At 41.8% G+C, this 18,548-nt stretch overlaps 1 protein-coding gene across 8 annotated transcripts in view; it reads right to left on the bottom strand.

Annotated features, from left to right (window-relative positions):
* The window catches only part of LOC122886643 (ephrin type-B receptor 1-B), a 153,104-nt gene that overhangs the window by 54,800 nt on the left and 79,756 nt on the right, over positions 1-18,548 (bottom strand). For all 8 annotated transcript variants that reach the window (XM_044219083.1, XM_044219081.1, XM_044219075.1 and 5 more), the window contains exons 4-5: positions 9,789-9,944; positions 2,356-2,691 (exon numbers count right to left, since the gene is read on the bottom strand). In XM_044219083.1, coding sequence (XP_044075018.1) covers positions 2,356-2,691; positions 9,789-9,944 — 492 coding nt within the window. The remainder of the gene's footprint in view (positions 1-2,355; positions 2,692-9,788; positions 9,945-18,548) is intronic.

Raw genomic sequence — 18,548 nt, 5'->3', positions numbered from 1 at the left:
CACTTTTAGTTTTTGAAGTGCAGTATCAACATTAATCCCCTCTGGATCCTTCTGAAACCCCCTGTCGAAACTAGGAACAGTGCAATTACCTGGCTACAAAGGGCCACATAGGGTTGGACATAGGCCTGGCAGATTACTGGCAGACACCTCATTACTGCAGCAGACTTCAACAATAGGCCTTGGCATTGCTTCTTCTACATCTATCTGTCAAGTGTGCTATTAGCCTGTCAAATGGGGACAGTCAGAACCATTAGGCCACCCTGATAATCAGACCTATTTACGCCCTCATTTTCCTCTCCTTCACTGTCACAGTCTAGCAGTCTGGTTAAAAAAAGTGCTCCCTTTCTCCATCCTGCCCTGTCTTCCCTCCTACTCCTCCCCTGACTCATTCTCAGACTAAGACGTTCGGTTGGTCATTACATTCCTCTGAGAGTCAACGTAATCAAATACGGTATGCCCTCCACCACCAAATTTAATTTCAAAATGTACTCCAATACAAAAGGGATCTGGATAAAGCAATTTCTATGTCACCGGTCTTTAAGATAAATGTGAAATAAGTTCATTCTGCAAAGAAAGTGGAAATGAACATGAGTAATTCTGAATTAATTTGACATTAGGTATTTCATCATTGGATCAGACTATGTATTTGCCGATGCAAGCTCTCAACTATACATGATAGAAAACATAACATAGAAAATCTTGCATGACCAACAGGGACCCACACTGACAAACTTGTAACTCTTTCCATATGGGAACCTTGCCAGTATGAACTCAACCAACAATCTCTTGTCTTTCACCACACTGTAACTCCACTGCATGTCTGTTATTAGGTCCCACAAACTCACACTGTCCTTTTCACAGTCCACTTCATCCACAGAAACACAGAAAATGAAGAGATCCTCGTTTAAATTTTTCACTTGGTCAATACTTGTCCCTTGATAGGAGCTTCTGTGTACAAATCAAAGATCTACAAGAGCATGAAAAACACTGTAGCAAAAAGGACCAGCAAAGACAATATCCTCGACCTGTCATTTCCATTGGCTGGGCTCAGGTCCCATCACTGGCGCAGTTAGAGGATGAGCACACACAAACATAAAGAGAGACAGACAGGGAGTAAGAGAGAGAAAGATAACAGGATGAAGGTCATTTTCATTGGCTGGGCACAGATCCATCACAGGCAAAGTCAGAGAATGCGCACACATGCACACAAACCCAAACATACAGAGAGACAGACAAGGAGAGACAGGACAGAGAGAAAAAGAGAGAGAGAGCAGGAGTGAAGAATATTTCAGCGTGGCCTGAAAACAGCAGCTGTCCATGTATCTATGTTGGGTCTGTCTCCTCCAGTCTGACATTAAAGTATTGAACAGTGAACAGAGTTGAACCTGGATAGATGTTATACAACACTAAAGGTGAAACTTGTAGTTCAACATGTCTGTATCTGTTGTCAGCTAAGTTAAGAACAGTGCAACAAATAAATGATGGCTTTGTGGCTCACGCCTAATGTTCAGTGAAACTCAAATATGTGACAGAGACAGAATTAAGTAAGATTTATCCTCTTTGTTGTTTTTGTTAATTCAGGGAGCAGGATAGTATCAGTGTATAAATCTGAAGATTTACAGACAGGTTTCAACTGGGGTGTAGCCTTCCATGAAGAGAGTAGTGTAGTGCCGCACAACAAGTACTGACTTGCTGTGCGGCACTGCTATCAAAACAAAGTCTCATTAAACAAAGACCAAAGAAAAACAACAAAGAGATGTGTCAGTCTGTGAAGCAACCAGCCTTCAGCCTTCAGCCTCCAGATGTGAACCTCAAAAAACAGGCTTCATGAATGACTCATGTGTTGTTTTTGGAGGGATGCTTACCTTTACCATTGTTAAAAAGCAAGAATTCCTGGAATTCCCAAAGAGAAATGCAAACAGGGGCCATTTCTATCATCAGATTTGATTTGTAAATAAACTACAAAGATGGTGCAGTGATTTGTGCTTGTCCTGCCACAAAATGTAACATGCTGTGTCTTGGGTCTGGGTTTGAACTCCTCCGTCGTGTTTTCAAAAGGGAAAGCTATTACTTTGATTCAGGGAAGGAAGGCTTAGAAAGAGAGCATGTATGTATAACTTTCACTAAACCAGCTGGCCTTGCGCCTCAAGCCTTAAAGTCATTATTCACGGTGGAGCGACGTGAAATCTTAGTAGCCCTGAAGTCAGCTATGCCATGAAGTGAAATTCTGAAATGCACATTGTGCAAGATGATGCTCTTTTGAGGTGAAATGATTCACATTTATGCAATAATAGTATAATTTGCCATTTTGCAAATGTAAACTGAAATAAAACTTCAGCCATAGCAGCCACTTACCAGCCTGGTTGGTGGTGATGTCTATGGAGACATGCTGAGCAGGGTACGGACTCTTATTGCTGACTCCATTGACAGCTTGTATCTCAAAGCTGTAGAGGGTGTGAGCCCATAGGTTGCTGATGAACACCCTGGTCTCAGTCAGACCCAGCTGTCGAGGGATGAAGTCCACATTGTCGTCGCAGTGGGAGCAGGAGCGCCGGTCGGCCCGACACTTCTTGCACACTATGTTGTAGACGACATCATCACGGCCGCCTGTCTCCCTGGGAGAGTGCCACTCCAGGATTACAGAGGTTTCGTTCACAATGGAGATCACATTCCTTGGGCTAGACGGGACACCTGTAGACACACAGAGAAAAGATGTAAGCCAAGTGCCATTGTAGCTATAGGGTCATTTACCTTTATAGCTAGACTCATTTTATATGAGAAAATGTTTCATCATAAGGCAAGCTGTCATATTTAAAGCAAAATAATGCATTGCTTGTCAAGAATACTGTTTCATATATCTGCCTGCTGTTAGGTCAATTTAGTCAATTTACAACCCTGTAATAAATATAAGTGTTGTTGTCCAAGTGCAACTTGTCTTTTTCTTCTTTTTATTCATCTTTAGCACAATTGGAATGCAAATTTATTCCATTCACACCCAGAGAGATCATATAGCGAAACGTTTGTGTCTATCAAACATTGGTTATTTAGCAAAATGCAGTGTTGCATGGAGTATTCTTATCCAAGTGGCTCTGGAGATTCACGCTCCCATTCACTCCCTCATAGCCCGCAGCTGGAGCAGAACCTCAAAGATGATATTCAGACAGAAATCAAGAAATAATAAAACTTTTGTTTTGCTTGAGTGGTGGCTTAATATTAGGGTGCAGAAAAGTGGCTTGTTCAGCCTCCTGCAATTGGAGCACAATTCTTTAACAGTTCAAATCTGTTCAAATGGCAGTGTAAAATTTTGCTTAGCTGAGACTCCGGCAGCTCAGAGGCAGCTCTTTCTTCTCATACCAGACACTGCCGATAAAGCAGAAGCTCGCCAAAGCCCGTAGTCAGTGCTGCTTAGGTTAAGTGAGGCTGCCCTGCAGAGCTGATCTGGTACCAATTCATCCTCCATAAAGCCTGCCCTTTATCATTAAATAGAAGTTAAACTGACAAACTATTAGATCCATGACTACTATGAAACTAAAAATTCCCTCAATTCCCTTTGAGGAATTACTCAGCTCTATAACAATGTACTTCCTTTCCTCTTCTTTCTTTTTACCCATGAGAAAAATATAACAACAAAAGGAATACACATAGATTTTTAAGCATATTGTGTTACAGCTCTTTTGTTTCCCATATCTATGGGCATAGGGCAGATAGTTACTTCAGTCAACACATACACAATTAATCATTGTTGCTGCAAAGCCATGTGGGATAGCCCTGGGGAGCTGGGACAAAGCGGCAGAACACACAAGGGTGAGGGAATGGCACTGTTACTGCTACGATCTCGGTTCTGTTCCTCAACAACAGAGAGGTCAGTGACAGGAAGGACGTGAACTCCGTAGTGTGATTATTATGGTCTGGCTGAGAGGACAGCTAGTGCTCTGGATACATGGTCAAATGGCACATAATTTGGTCTCTGGATGCTACCAGATGTATTGTATGTGGAGGGAAAATATGGCAAAGAAGGGTGTGTGGTGGTACGAACAGGCCATATTGGCAGCTCTTTAGCTTTTCCCCTTGGGGACAGCACAATAGGCACTTCATATTGTGCTCACACTGCTTGTATCCTCTGTATCATCCATCACATGCATGCACTCGCCCCCAACCTTGCATTGCTGGGAAAAGCAATGCACATCTGCTCATGTGGAAAATGCATGTGACACAAACACACATGCCTGAACTATCTGTTCCTGTGTATTCATGTCTGCACTGTCTGTATCAATGTATTCATACAACGCTGGAAGAAAATAATATTGCCTTGTTGAGGTGTGAACGAGGCACCACACTCCTTCGTCCTAATTAAAACCAAGCTCCACATATGCAGGGATGGCACAAGAAATCAGATGTGACTGCTACTTAACCAGTGATTCACAGACTATTACTGCAGCTTTTGGCTATTTTAATTTGCCATAGGATTTAATTTGTTGAAAACGTTACTTACAGGCTCTCAGCTGGTGTTCATTTAGCTATGCCAGTCAGATTTGGTTGTGCTCACATACATGCTGCTTTCACTCAAGTTATAGGAGCAAAACATCATCTCCATGCACCTCCTGTGCTCTTTGTGACATGTACTGTTTCATAACACAGTAAGAGCTCTATTTTAATGGTGCAATTACATCAACTAGTGCAAAGTGTCAGGTCATTTGCAAAAAGGACAATGAGGACAAATCAATGCACATGTATTATTTTTGTTCAGCTTGGGCAATTGCATTATGCACAAAACGTTTTGGTGAAGGGGAATGTAAATAAGACTCATGCAGTGATGAAGCATATCTCCTCAGCCGGTCACATTATTGGTTTCATACCCTTTAAACAGCTATGGCAATCATAGGGGTACATGACAATACTGGTTAACCAAATGGACAGGAGAATGCAGACCAGCTACTCCAAGTAGGAAATCAATATGGTTGTCCAGAAAGCACAGAACAATAAGGCACAAATACAAAGCGAAGCAAATAGGGAGCCAGATGATACACATTTTTAAACTGAATTTGTGGAGATGGTAAAGTCTTGATGGTAAAGTCATAATGCACATTTAAGACAATAAACCATATAACTATTTTGTGTTGTTACTAAGGACAAAAAATTTAGACTAAAAATAAAATGTTATATTGTTTTGCTCTTTGCTTTTGGTTTGTTTTGCTTACATGATTAATAAGGCTATACTCAATTAGATTCGCTTGTGTTTACATGCAACAACAATGCCATTGCTGCCAAAACTGTGAGTCAAGGAATAGTCTATGTAAGCTGTTTACATGGTTGCATAGACTAACGATACCCCATAACAATCCCGTTTACATGACTATCTAAAGAGAGTTTGGGATTTTAACATGTTTCATGATTCTGCTGTATTACATCATATTGTAATTAAAAATGCATTTTACACCTGATGATCTGCAACCATAAATTACACATAGTATAGGTCTAATTTATGAATAACATGGAATCAAATTATTAATTGTCACCGAGATGAAAACAGACTTGACTTGATAAAGTTAGGGCTGTTTTGAAACAGACCAACATTTAGCCTCATGCTCTTCAGGTTCATATAACACCCAGATTGTTGCACCACACAGCTCCTACTTTTGCACCTAGCAAGCTGCGTGGGGTACATGAAAATACCATGAACTATGTGCATGTATGGGCAAATATGTCTTTGTGTGCTAAAGTCTTTGTGGGAAATAAAAGGAGAGGTGGATCACTTCTAAATTAAAGCAAACTCTAAAAAAGTTTAAATAAGCATATGTCCGCACGATAAACTGCCATGTACTGTATATGTAATTGTAATGTGCTACCCTGTATCTTAAACTGATCTGGATAAGTAAAAATGGCATTCAGCAAAATACATACTAAAATTCTGCAATATCATGATGTGCATGATAGATGGTACTATGCCACACACCATGTCTTCAATGCACATAGATGTACTCAAAGGGACTGTCTGACTTGTGGCTACTGCTACAGGTGGAGTCACAGTCCAATAGGTAGCTGCCCTGTTCATGATTGAGCTTTAGGTGCCACCTGGGCTGTAAAAGACCACAGCCCAGTTTTCTCCCTCAGCTGCTCACATAAAGAGTGCCCCAGTGCCCAAAATAAACACTTCTGCACATTGTTTACTCATCCACCCTTTGAATGGTCTGAGGCCGGCACTTCTCTTCTTTCAAACTGTTTGTTTTTATGATGTGAAACAGGCCACGAGGGACCAACAGAAGGTCCCTGTGTGGAGATACTGATCACAGCCAGAGGAGCTGGGAGAAAGAAAGACGGATTGTGTGGGTTGGTGAGACATGAAATAAAACATGTTATAAGGACTAATAGTGTCTGAATGAGAGACTGAGAGAGTCAGAGATAGACTGTGTGTGTTAGTGTGTATGAGAGCATGCAGTGCAGCTTGGGAGATGTGGGGGCATCCACAATGACCTGTCTGAGGAGACACAATATGAATACGCAGAAGCTTTTCTTTAACTGACTAAAGGATAATCTACACACCCACATTACTCTCTACAGTAACTGAAACGTTAAATTACCTTGACTCTGCATGAAAGGGAAAAGGGATTAGAGTAGGCCAGACAACTACCTTGACTTATCTCCATTTACTACTGCATTACTGAGAGAGGAAACTAGCCAGCTGACTGCTGTGGGAAGTACCCTCAACTGACTCCAGAACTGACAACAGAGTTGATGTGGAGAAAAAAAAAATTGGAGAAAAGGACTGAATATTTATGCACTTTGATGGCTCACTCCTCTTTCTCTTTGAAAACAGAACAACGAGAGAGGAGAGACGGTGAATAGGAGAGCAAAGAAGAAAAAAATCTAAATGGGATAATGACGAGAATGGAAAAGCATATAACCCCCTAATCTTTTCAGCCAGGAATTTTGATGAGTTTTGTTTGTGTTAAGAGGTGTAGACAGTGTTTGACAGGGCTCAAGGAGATTTCCAGGGGACAGGCCACAGATATGAGTATTGAGTGTTGAGTGAGAGCTGCAAGATTCAGGGCCAATGTGGTACAGATCAGGAATGTAGAAACCCATCATGAATTGGTTGGCTGGCAGCAGTGGTTTCCAAGATGTAAACATGCATATGCAGCATGTTTTTTGTTTTTTACATAACATCGTATTGTGCCTCACTGGGACTCTTTCATATACTGTGTTACTGTGGGCTATGTGTAGAACTTCCCCAAACAGCTCTTTTAATCCAAGTCTTCTAAATTCAGACTAAACCTTCAAATGTACAGATTCAAATCTTAGTTTGTCACATACTGTGTTACTGGATTTTTTTTTCTATCTTTGTCATTAGTCCTTCCCTCTCATAATTCCCTTCCCTTCTCCACTATTCCTCACACCAGGATGCTCCATCACTGCATCCCCTGTCCCCTACGGACCAATCAGCACTGGTTTCACCGTCGGACTCCCCACATTTACCACTCAGCTTGTCATTGTTCTCCTCTGACTCACACATTGAGAGAAACCCACTGGTCAGCATGCTGGAGCTGGTGGATCTCCCCCCACCACATCGTACTCACATGCACACATTAATTATTTTTCACATGTGCACACCCATGGGGCGGTAGAGGTACATCAGACTGGGGCCTGGAGCCCGAAGAAGGGACCAGGAGGGGATGCAGTGCAATGCAAACCACTGCCCCAAAGCGCATTATGCTGGATAGCCAAGCTAAGAGGAGTGGGCTTCACGCTGTGAGACAGAACACTTGGTGTTCCTCCCCTCAGACATGGCTAGTCAGCACAAGACAGAAGATTGGGATATAGGAGGGGCGTGAGGTGGAGGGGTAGTTTGAAGTGCATCCTAGGCTTGGCATATCCCTGAGGGAAAAGGGGGGGGTGTATAGTGTGAAGCCCCCCCGCTGACAGCGCCAGGCGCTGGACAATCCATCAGCAAGCTAATCAGACTGATCTGGAGCACAGAGACCCACGCCTCTGATGCCAGCAGAGAAGCACTAAAGCTACAGCTTCTGCTGCTACAGATTGGCCTGATTTAAGATACTCTAGCAGTGCTCTTATCAGGACCCGCAGTATTAAAGAGATTCTTACTAGGATGATCTCACAGCAACCCCCGTGAGATCTAGGGCACCCTGAGCATCAAGCTCAGCTGCTACTGTATGGTTCAACCTTCAGAGACTTTGCTGTTGCAAACGAATGCTGTTAACACATATTGAGGAGGAATTGAAGTTGGTTTAAGATGTTAATGTTGAAAGGGGTGGTTGGAAATTCTCAGTAGCATTTTTCAAAGCACTGGGATACAGTCTCTTGTAATGAATATTTTACTTTACTAGTTTACTAGTACCTTTACTAGTGCACTGTGTAACTGTGTTTGCAGAAGTGGACATTGTGGACAAGAACAATTATGTAACCGGGTACCTAGGATGTGTTACCTTTAAAAACCAAATATATTCTAGCCTAAATGTTAAGATATTGAAAGGATTGAAGTTGTACTGAGTGTGAGAGAAAAACAGAGTGTGAAGCAGAGGGAAAAAAAACCCTGAAAGAGAAGATATGACTAGAGAGGAAGTGGCGTGACTGAAAACAGAAAAAAAGTAACACAGGCTGCATTCAGAAACTGAACACAGACCGGAGGGATCTGTTCAAGAAGCTCCACTGGGGAGCTGTTGTGGTGATTGCTTGGGGAAAACTCAAGGCCTCAAGGTAGAGGCAGATGCTATACTTGATGAAGCGTTCACTAATTCACCAGAGAGCTATGTAGTATACAATGGGAAGGTAGAGGAAACTCAAGGTGAAAGTGGGGTGTCATCCGTTGAGAACTTCCATCCAAAGCGGGTGTGGATGGCTACACTTGGGAAGTGTTCAAACAGTCAGACAGACAGCCATGCTGCATTGGGGTTCCTCTGCAGCTTTAAGGCACTTATTAAGAGTTATAAAAAGGAAACATTGTAAAAGAGGTGTATTCAATACACGTTTCAGCTGTGAAGGCTGCTAACCAATTGGGAAAGGAATATGTTCCTGAGCTCATTGCTGAGGCCAATTAGCTAGGTCTATGTGAATAAATCAGGACTAAATGAACACATAACCTCACCAATAATGCTTCCACGTCTGCTGTTGTGAGGAAGGAAGGAAGAGAGGTAAACAAACTTTTTGGGGTCTAACAGTGCTCTCCTTCTGTGTAACTGTGTGTCAGCAGGGAACGACAGGAAGGCTTAGCATATTGCTTTTACATCATATTAAGATAACTATGATGCTGTGAGAGGCCTTATTGGATCTCCAGCGGATAACGGCAGGACAGTGTCGAAGCTTCGCAGCATCTGCCTGAGTAATTAGGACTTCAGGGGATGATAGCAGACAGAAAGAAAGAACCATGGCAAGAAAGGGAGACAAAGAGAGAGAGATAACTGAGGGGATACAGAGAGGAAGCTCATTGGCACAGTGATGGAGACGTAAATGACGGAAACCCTGCAATGTGATTATTATGACCAGACTGAGAAGACAACTAGGGCTCTAGATACATGCTCATTTAAATACGACATGTGCTGGTTTGATGACAGTGAGAAAGAGACACAGAAGGGAATGAGATTTAAAAAAAATCAATCTCTACAGTGTCGTTCTGAAAATATAGTGGAATATATGCATGACCAGTGTATTCAATATTGATGTCACATATACATTTACAGTAAAATGGATAATGCATACATGGATATGCCTATTATCCTACAAGAATTTAAGTGACAGTGTTAGAGTGTGTATGTAATGTCATGCGATATACTCACTGGTGCAGGGTTCATCCGGTTGATCAGCATCGCCACGGTAGTAGCCGTTGCGGCACACACAGATGGTGGCGGCCTCAGCTGTGGAGCGGCTGTTAGGAGGGCACTGTAGACACAGACCTGGACCCTGGGTTGACTTGAAGGTACCTGGCGGGCATGCTGTGAGAAGAGAAAAACAATGTCAGAAAATGAATGAAAAAAAAAAAAATAATCCACCAGCCAAGTCATGAGCCAGGCATCTGGGTCTAATATATGAGATGAAAACAGACTGAGATAAAAAAAGAGTCCAAGTTGAAACTGACTAGAAGACACAAGAGTGGTATTGATCTTCTCATCTAACTCTTGGCAAGAAAGCATATTTTCCAAATTTTCCAAATATATCCAAATATTTTCCAAAATGTTGAACTATTCCTTTAATATTGAGTGTATAGTCATGATAATTCTCCGAATGTGCACAATCAGTAGACTTAGTCTGTCTTATTCTAGCAGCCCTGATGCATCCAGTTGAAAGTTGACCATCTGGTGCTGTTGGACAATTGTTGAGTGCCTGTGCAAATTATTCATAGTTTTTGCATTGTGGTGGTCACCATTGGCATTTGTTGGCCCTTATCAGCACATATTCAGCCATTTCAGCATGTTAAATCAACAGCTGAGGCAGTCAGTAAGGGAGAACTAGAGAATTTCACCTAGTTCTGTCTTATTTTTCACCTCTACTGTTTCTTTTCTCCTTCCACAAGCAAAAGAACACAGGCTGACAACACCAGTGTAAAGTACAGAAATGAAAAGCAAAGAAAAACTGTACAGTGCCAGTTGCAACATTTTATCAGACACATTTTCAATTTATATTCTGATGATTTAACACAACTGTTTAATCAGATTGATAGTGACATGAAAGTGGTTGGCTAATTTGCTTTGTTTTCTTTTCCATTATGTTTTTTAGATTAGGAATATAGCCTGCCAACTATATTTCTTCTCCAGAGGAACAGAACATATATATCTGTCAGTACTTAGCTGGCAGTCAGCTGTAGCATTTGCAGTATGTTCAAGTACAAATTTTACAAATTTGACAGAAGACATGTGGCAACGGGATGCATCATCCCATTTGTGGAGGTTGGCTTGATGTGTTTGAGTCCTAAATTCTAAAGGCCATGCTGGAGGACAAAGATTATTGTGGCTGATATCACTGCGCCTAAGTCCAGGCAATAACCTAAACCATTTACTCTCACATCCCAAAAGAATACAAAGCTGAGGAGTTTCTGCACTGTGTGGAAGGATTTACTGACTATAATAACCATGATAAATGTCTAATATTTTAGCAGGCTTACTGATGGGGGAGGAAGCTGTGGTGCTGCTGCACTCCAGAGGGGGAGGGGTTATAAATTTAATGGGACAAGCATCGTACAGCTTCTCCAGCTGCGTCTATTTGCCTGAGTAAAACACTGTAAAGGCTTGACTGTGGCTGAAAAGTGGGATGTAGAGTATACTTATACTTGTGTAAAAAAAACAAGTTATATTCCTTTTTTGGGGAAAATAAAGTATGTGCAGTCAAGATATACTGTATATCAAGAACAAAAGGTTTCATACAAGGTCTGCAGACAATGACAGACTTTATCAGGTAACCAAAATGATGAACCAGTGGTTAAGTGTTTTAGATATTAAAAGCAAAATAAATCAGTTAAATCAGTATTGAATTTGCTTGCCACAAAATGATTATATGTATCTGACTAAAAGCCCTCTATTCCAATATTTATGAAGAGCTTGGTAAATGAAGAGTTATTGAAAGCAATAATGGACAAGGAGTCGGTCCCATTCCCCCTCACTGCCGGGTTAAACAGTGGAGAATGTAGCACAGTAGCTATATGAAAAAAACCTTTATACATTTGTATCAACAGGCTTTAAATATTTAATTAAAAAATGTATGCTTCATTAAAAAATGCACTAAGATGGTGGGGTTGGAAGCCGCAGTCTACTTTATTTCACTGTAAAAAAGACAGGTTCCTGTTTTTATTACTCTTCCATTCATACCATTCAGACAGCCTGGGCTGATAGTGAAGGATAGAGAGATAAAGAAAGAGCGATAAAGAAAGCAGGGGAAGGAGAAAGAGGAGGCATCATACACATAGACACAACTCAAGCTGCTGCCCCCAACAGCGGATGCTCTCCCATCTTTGGTGGGGCTGACAGACACACCAGAGGCTAACTGACTGACTTCATGTCTCGTCACACAACACTGTCCAAACACAGCCAGACCATCACACACAAACACACATACATGACCAGACCACAACAACTGCAAACAGCTTATAAAACAGCCCTAGGTGCTGTAAGGCAGATCACAGCTGCAATGCACAAGGATATCCCCGTGAGCAAAACACATTGCTATGCTGTGGATGCTCCATAGCTATCTTGTATCTAAAGATGCATGTATGAAGGAATATAAAGAGTTCTACAGAGTTAGTAAGACAGTACTATAAAGGTAATAATGTTTCTATAGGGGAGTGTGAACCTCTATATTAGTGCGTGGGAGTGGAAGTTTGCCACCTCTCTTGATTTCAGATTTCATGTGTGAGAAGATCAAACTCCGTCCGCTAGAAGAACGCTGAGACTCTTAAAAACCCTCCCTGGCCATATGGGGAAGCACAAACCAGCTGCAGAGCCATTTTATAACGCAATAACTTCCAAAGATATCAGAGATTACAAGACGATAAAACACAGATCAAAAATTCATTTTCAGCAGGAGAGGGGGAGAGAACTTATGTGTCATCATCTTCCCTGTATAAAATTCATACATCAGGGTGAGCAAAGAACCACACGCATGCACATGGCCATCACACACACCCACGCACACACACACACACACACACACACACACACACACACGCAAGCTTCAAATCTGTTGCCCTGACTCTTATGAAAAGGGATCACAATAAGTTGTTCAGTGTGTGTTTAATGGGGTGTGAGCAGAATATGTGCATTGGGTTCTGCCCTCAGGTTGTGTGTTAACAGACAGACAGTAGCTAGCATGGACACTCATAAATAGGCAAAAGTGAATAGAAAAGCAGGGGAGGCCGTGCTGAATCAGCCGTCTGATAGCAGTGCTGCAAAAGTGCTTCAAGGCAAACTTGTGAGCAGAAGAATGTATATACACACACAGTCTTATACTCATGTACACACTCACTCAAATAAACATACACCCTGAGAAACACTCCCATTATTGACATCAGTTCTATCCTCACCTCAAGAATACATTTACTGAACTGATTTACACAGTGACACATGTAACCACTACTGACCCCATTAAATGAAATGGTGCACCCACATTTTCCGCCACTTGACTAGCATATGTTCTACAGAACCTGAGATAATTTAATGCCTCTCCTTGGACTACTGAAGATGCTGCGATCAGCATTACAGGAGGGGAGATAAGTGACAGCCAGGCAAAAACAAACGGGCAGTGACACAAACATGCAAACACTTCACACCCAGCGCAGGATGAATGTCCGTCTAGATTATAGCTCCTACCTTGGTGCTGAGGCTCTTTCTCTAATTGACATATAATATGTGCATCAATCCTAACATTAAACTCATTAATTATAGCTGCTCACTGATCTGCCTCACAGTGTGAGAGGGAGGAAGAAACAGATATGGGCAAAGACAGAGAGAGAGAATGAGAAAGTGATATGAACAATCTTAGCAAACTCTCAGAGGTCTTGTTCTAAGGGCGGGCAGTGGTGGGTTGCATAGTGTTATGCTTCATGAATTTGGAACTGAGCCCAAAGTCTTTTCTCCTGATTTGTGAATATTTAGATTGGAGGAGGCCAGTAGTTCCTGTCCCGCAGAAAAAAAAAGCACATAGACCCATCACTCATCAAATGTGTTGGTTTTCGGGGACAGGAGGGGATAGAACATTAGATCAACAAGCAATTAGTCCCCCCAGTGGGAGAATAACCCACAACTGAACTGCCTGCATGCAAAAAACAAAACATTCCTCCCTTTCAAGTGGTCTCTACAGTGTTCTCTCTGCATTGTTCACTCCTCTTCTCCTTCTTACTTCTCTGCCCTCGCATCTTTTTTGTCTGTCCTATTGGTAATGAATTGCTCTCTCTCTTCTCCTACCTTTCCTCCCCTTGTTGTTTTCTTGCCTTGATTGACAGGTTTGGATCCTTGTTAAGGATGGCTGTCTTACTCTCTTCCTCTCCTTCTGTCTCTAGCTCACTCTGCCGTGAGTTGACGGAGGTATGGCAGCTGTGGATCACTGCTCGCTACTCATCACAGTCTAACTGTGGTGACCTCATGTCACAGCAAGCCTGACCAGGAGAGATGAGATGATGATCTCTTCACGGTTAGTCATCTTCCCAGCAGGTACTCTTCCTCTTTAGATTACTGATAATGACAACAATATCAATCTGAATGTAGCTCATAAACAAGCATGAGCAACTTTGTATACCACACATTCCAAATCCCATGTTAATTTAGAGAAAACTTTGATCTTCTTTCTACACAACAGTGATGTATTGATTGGCCAGGACAAGTGCTACATGAGAAGATTAGCAATATGAGCTAGTCTCTCTGAACAGGCTTTAACAATGGCCAATGTTAAGAGCCGGAAGTTAGGGCTCAGGGATTAGACTAAGCAATGTGTTTGCTGTGTATAATACAGTGCACACTGCAGGCTATACATCATACATGGAAGCACACTGGCACTGTGTCACATAAGGTGCATGTTTTTAGAATGCACATAGCCCATCAGTATCCGAAGTAATTGGAAACATGGGATTTATGGAGTCAGTGGAATAAGAATTACATTAGCTTGTCATGTAAGCGTCACCAGGTGTGTGCAAGATAAAATGGAAATGTACAGTTAGGAGTTGCAGGAAGCCAATGCAAAGGATTATGACAAAGTTGGGTTTGGAAATGACTTTCCTACTCAAACCCAATCAAAGATACAGTACACTAAGGCCTGTCCTGGCTTTGGCATCACTACAAAGTATGTATGAGGTTTTAAACCACCAGAAATGGCTTGGCAGCAAATTGTGGGAATCCAATCAAATGTATGCAGCAGTTGATGTAGAAAGGTACTCAAGCTTATGTGATAAATCTGAGATTTAAAGGAAATCAGAATCAGAAATACTTTATTTCTGATTCAGATTCTGATTCTGATTCTGAAAGAGTTCCATTCTATAATATGATATATTGATCACTTGAAAATTTCTCCAGCACTCCAATATTGACTTTTGGCACCAATGTCACATTAAAGTTATGAAACATGTTCTTTCATTCTTTAAAAAATAGCTATTTGCCTGATGAAATCCACATATAAATTGTTTCCCCAAAATGTATACACAGTCTTTTGGAATTAAAAACTTTTACATTTTGTTTTACCAATTTCAGCTTTGAAATACCAACTCTGCTTGTCTGAGGTTTTAAAACATTGTGCAGAGAGGGTGCGTGACCCACAGAAGGGCACAAGTTGTGAGTTAGCATCAGTGACCCTTAAATACAACTCTTGGCCCCGCCAGTACAACCTTAACCCTGGCCCTCATCCATCACATGGGATGGATCACACACATGGTCTTACAGGCTTTGGAGTCATGCATACACCCCCTCACTCACAAACACTCATACAGACAGGCTTATGATTGGGTCAAGACCCCAGTTGACCTCTATTTCACTATTTTGTTGCAAAGTCACTCAAAAAGACAGCTCTCTTCCACTCAAACCACAGGAGGCTGCTTACATGCCAAGTGCATGACTCTATAGATTTGCTTATATGCTAAATCAGAGAATATCAGTCGAGTGGTGAAATGAAAATGTTTGTTTGACAGAGGGGACACAAAATGTGGCAGGACAGCCAACATCTTAAAACAAAAAGGCAATCAGTGCTGCAGCCTATTGGTATTCACTCTTGCTCTTCTGTCATTGTTCATTTTCCAGCTACAATCCACGTAATGAGCTGCTTTTCCAACCCAGGTGTTCCATTTCTCCGCAAGGTCATTGAAAAACACAATACAATTATTTGAGACAGAGGCATGGCTCGAAACAAAGGCTTGTCAGAATAATCAGAAAATGCCCACAGGATATTAAAAATCGAGGTAAACTGCCTTTTAGAGTTATGATTTATTCATTCATAGAAACTGATTTAAGAACAAGTTTGCATATTTATCATAAACTGCCAACACGTGTCAACTGGGACTCATGAAGCAACATTTCAGTCCAAGATCTGGGACTAAAAAGGAAGTGTAACTTGCGGTCATATCTTCTTTACTTGAAGGCATCCACGGTTCACAGTGGTGACATCACTTGGCAAGTCTGGTCTATGTAAGTCTCCACTACCCCCTGTCATCGCCTTCTAATCTCACAGAAAGAGAGAATGTGAGGAGGAATAAAAGAGGGCCAGAGAGGTTTTCTCAGGAATTGAAAGAGTGCAGCGCTTGAAGCATACCTCGTCTGCTTTTGTTAAGAGCTGCGGTGCTGAAGAGTTCCTCCCACAGAATGCTCCCCCTGATCATTAATCATCTGTCCATTCTGGCCCTGTCAGAGCCTCTCTTCCAAGCTAAAACACGCACCTACACCCACAACCACCCACGTACACACAAACTCACCTCCACACACATGAATTCACACACATACAACTCTTCTAAACTTTCTCCTCTTCACCAAACACCACTCATCTTGACATACCTGTCCTCTCATCTAGCTAATACAGCAATGTCTGACGCTGCAGAAACCCCAGTGAACAATACTAAAACCCCCTTGAGAAAGCTGATATATCCTCCAATTAGGCTACCTTTGAAACTCCATAGAAGATACAAGACTACACTTCCTCTGATGAATTTTTGACACCCATTAAAGTCCTAATATTCGGTAAATAATAGCAGTTCAGCACCATACTCCTCGTGTGAGTATGTTTATAGAATGAAAATTAAGTCTGACTGGATTCAATAGAGGGCAGTGCTGCAGTAAAATAACTAGAAGATGAGCAAGTGTCCAGCTAAAGAAACTAAATAGGCCTGTGTGTGAATTCTCCAAAATAATCTGTTTACTTCACATTAGGATGTGAAATCCAACAGTCTGACTGCTAATGTTAAAGAACAGAGCAGGTGTTTGCTAGACAATGAATGTAGGAAGACACACTCCGTTAAAATTAAGGTGTGTGTATGTGCATTTGTGTGTGTGAGCCTTAACAAACCAGCGCACAATTTAGCAGACAGCCCACGCCCCTGGGCAGGCTGTTACCATGGTAACCTCACAGCCAGTATTTTTTTGGCCCACACTTTCCCTTTGAACAGCCGGCCAATGACAGACCAGCCGACTGGGAAATCTGGCTTACTGAAAGCGCATGCATGAGTTGTGTGTCTGCATGTGCATGCGCATGCATGTGTATGTATGTCTGTGTATGTGTGTGCGTGCATTATATGAACACGATACAGATCAAGGGCGCTATATAATCTCTTCGCTCCACACAGACTCGTCATAACCGAGTGTTGCGTTGGCCGCTCTGTATTGCGCATGGCACATTGGCTCAGGTCAATTTTATTTCCAGAAAGATGCAGCTATGTGCCAAGGCACTGAGCATATCTTTCAGATAGAGGAGTGGTCTGAGAGGAGCAGGGGAAAGAGATAGAGAAGACGAGGAGGCATTGGTATTCCAGGAAACTCCACTGTGCCAATCCATCCCTGGCTGGCAAGGTAGTAGAGAAAACCGCTCTCCGAAACATATCGCCGCTCAGCAGGCAGTAACATGTGCTTGCACTACAATCTACACTGTAATCAGAAGCTAACAGGGGACTGACCAGGCTCATTTCCCACCGCCAACTAACAGAGACAAAAAGGGGCAAGATAGACAGAGATAGAGAGTTACTTGATGAGGGGTGAAATCAGTCAAGGGAAGTTATGTGAGCAAGGAGCATTTTATTGTCAGTGCTTGATTGCAATATGATTGCACTACTGATTCAATCAATCTAACTTCACTCAGATAGCAAACTGAAATCACAAAAGCCTCCTACCTTACCAATTTAGGCACATTAATGTGATGGTGTAAGGATATTCACAAATGTTATTGTCACTTTAAATCCTGATTGTCAACTCTCTCACAGAAGTTTATAATCAGAAATCAGCTGTTGTGTCCCGTGTTGAGTTGTCTGTGGATTATGACTTGCAAAGAAGGATGATCAGAATGAGGTAATAAAATCAGCAGTTACAGGCCCCGTCAATTACCTTGTGATTCTGTCACACGGTGAATAAAGTATATGTTCCAAGATAAATAGCTTTCTCTTTCTTACCACTCCAAACTGTGAGAGACCATTAGCTTCCTCTGTCTCAGCACTTGTCTCTTTTAAAAAGGATCTAGCTCATTAACTTCATGGCTAGATCAATTAATCTATAGCAGTTAGCCAAAGATGCCCACTCTTGCTCTTTTTGCTCCTTTGCTGTTGTTCTGCTCAACACTGCTTACTTCATTTATGGCCTTCAAACCTTTTTTTTTCACCGCTCATAGCTCTGTCATGAGCAGAGCTTAACCCGATGAGAAACTGTAGATTGTAAACAATAAATCATTGCTGGGAATGAATTAAGGACAGAGAGAAAAAGCTTGCTCTTCCATAGAGGTACCTTTGCCTTCTGTATGCAATTAGAAATTGGAAAACTTTTATCAGCCAATCCAGTCATTTGGCAAAACAGGGACACTTTACCTGTGTAGCTTTGCCTGATGCATAATGCATATGCTCTGGTGCCAAATTAGTTTTTCTTGTTTTTGTTATTTCT

Source organism: Siniperca chuatsi, linkage group LG13 (genome assembly GCF_020085105.1).
Source record: "Siniperca chuatsi isolate FFG_IHB_CAS linkage group LG13, ASM2008510v1, whole genome shotgun sequence".
NCBI classification, from domain to species: domain Eukaryota; kingdom Metazoa; phylum Chordata; class Actinopteri; order Centrarchiformes; family Sinipercidae; genus Siniperca; species Siniperca chuatsi.
The sequence above is the reverse complement of the archived record's forward strand: the minus strand, read 5'-3'. Positions and strand labels throughout refer to the sequence as shown.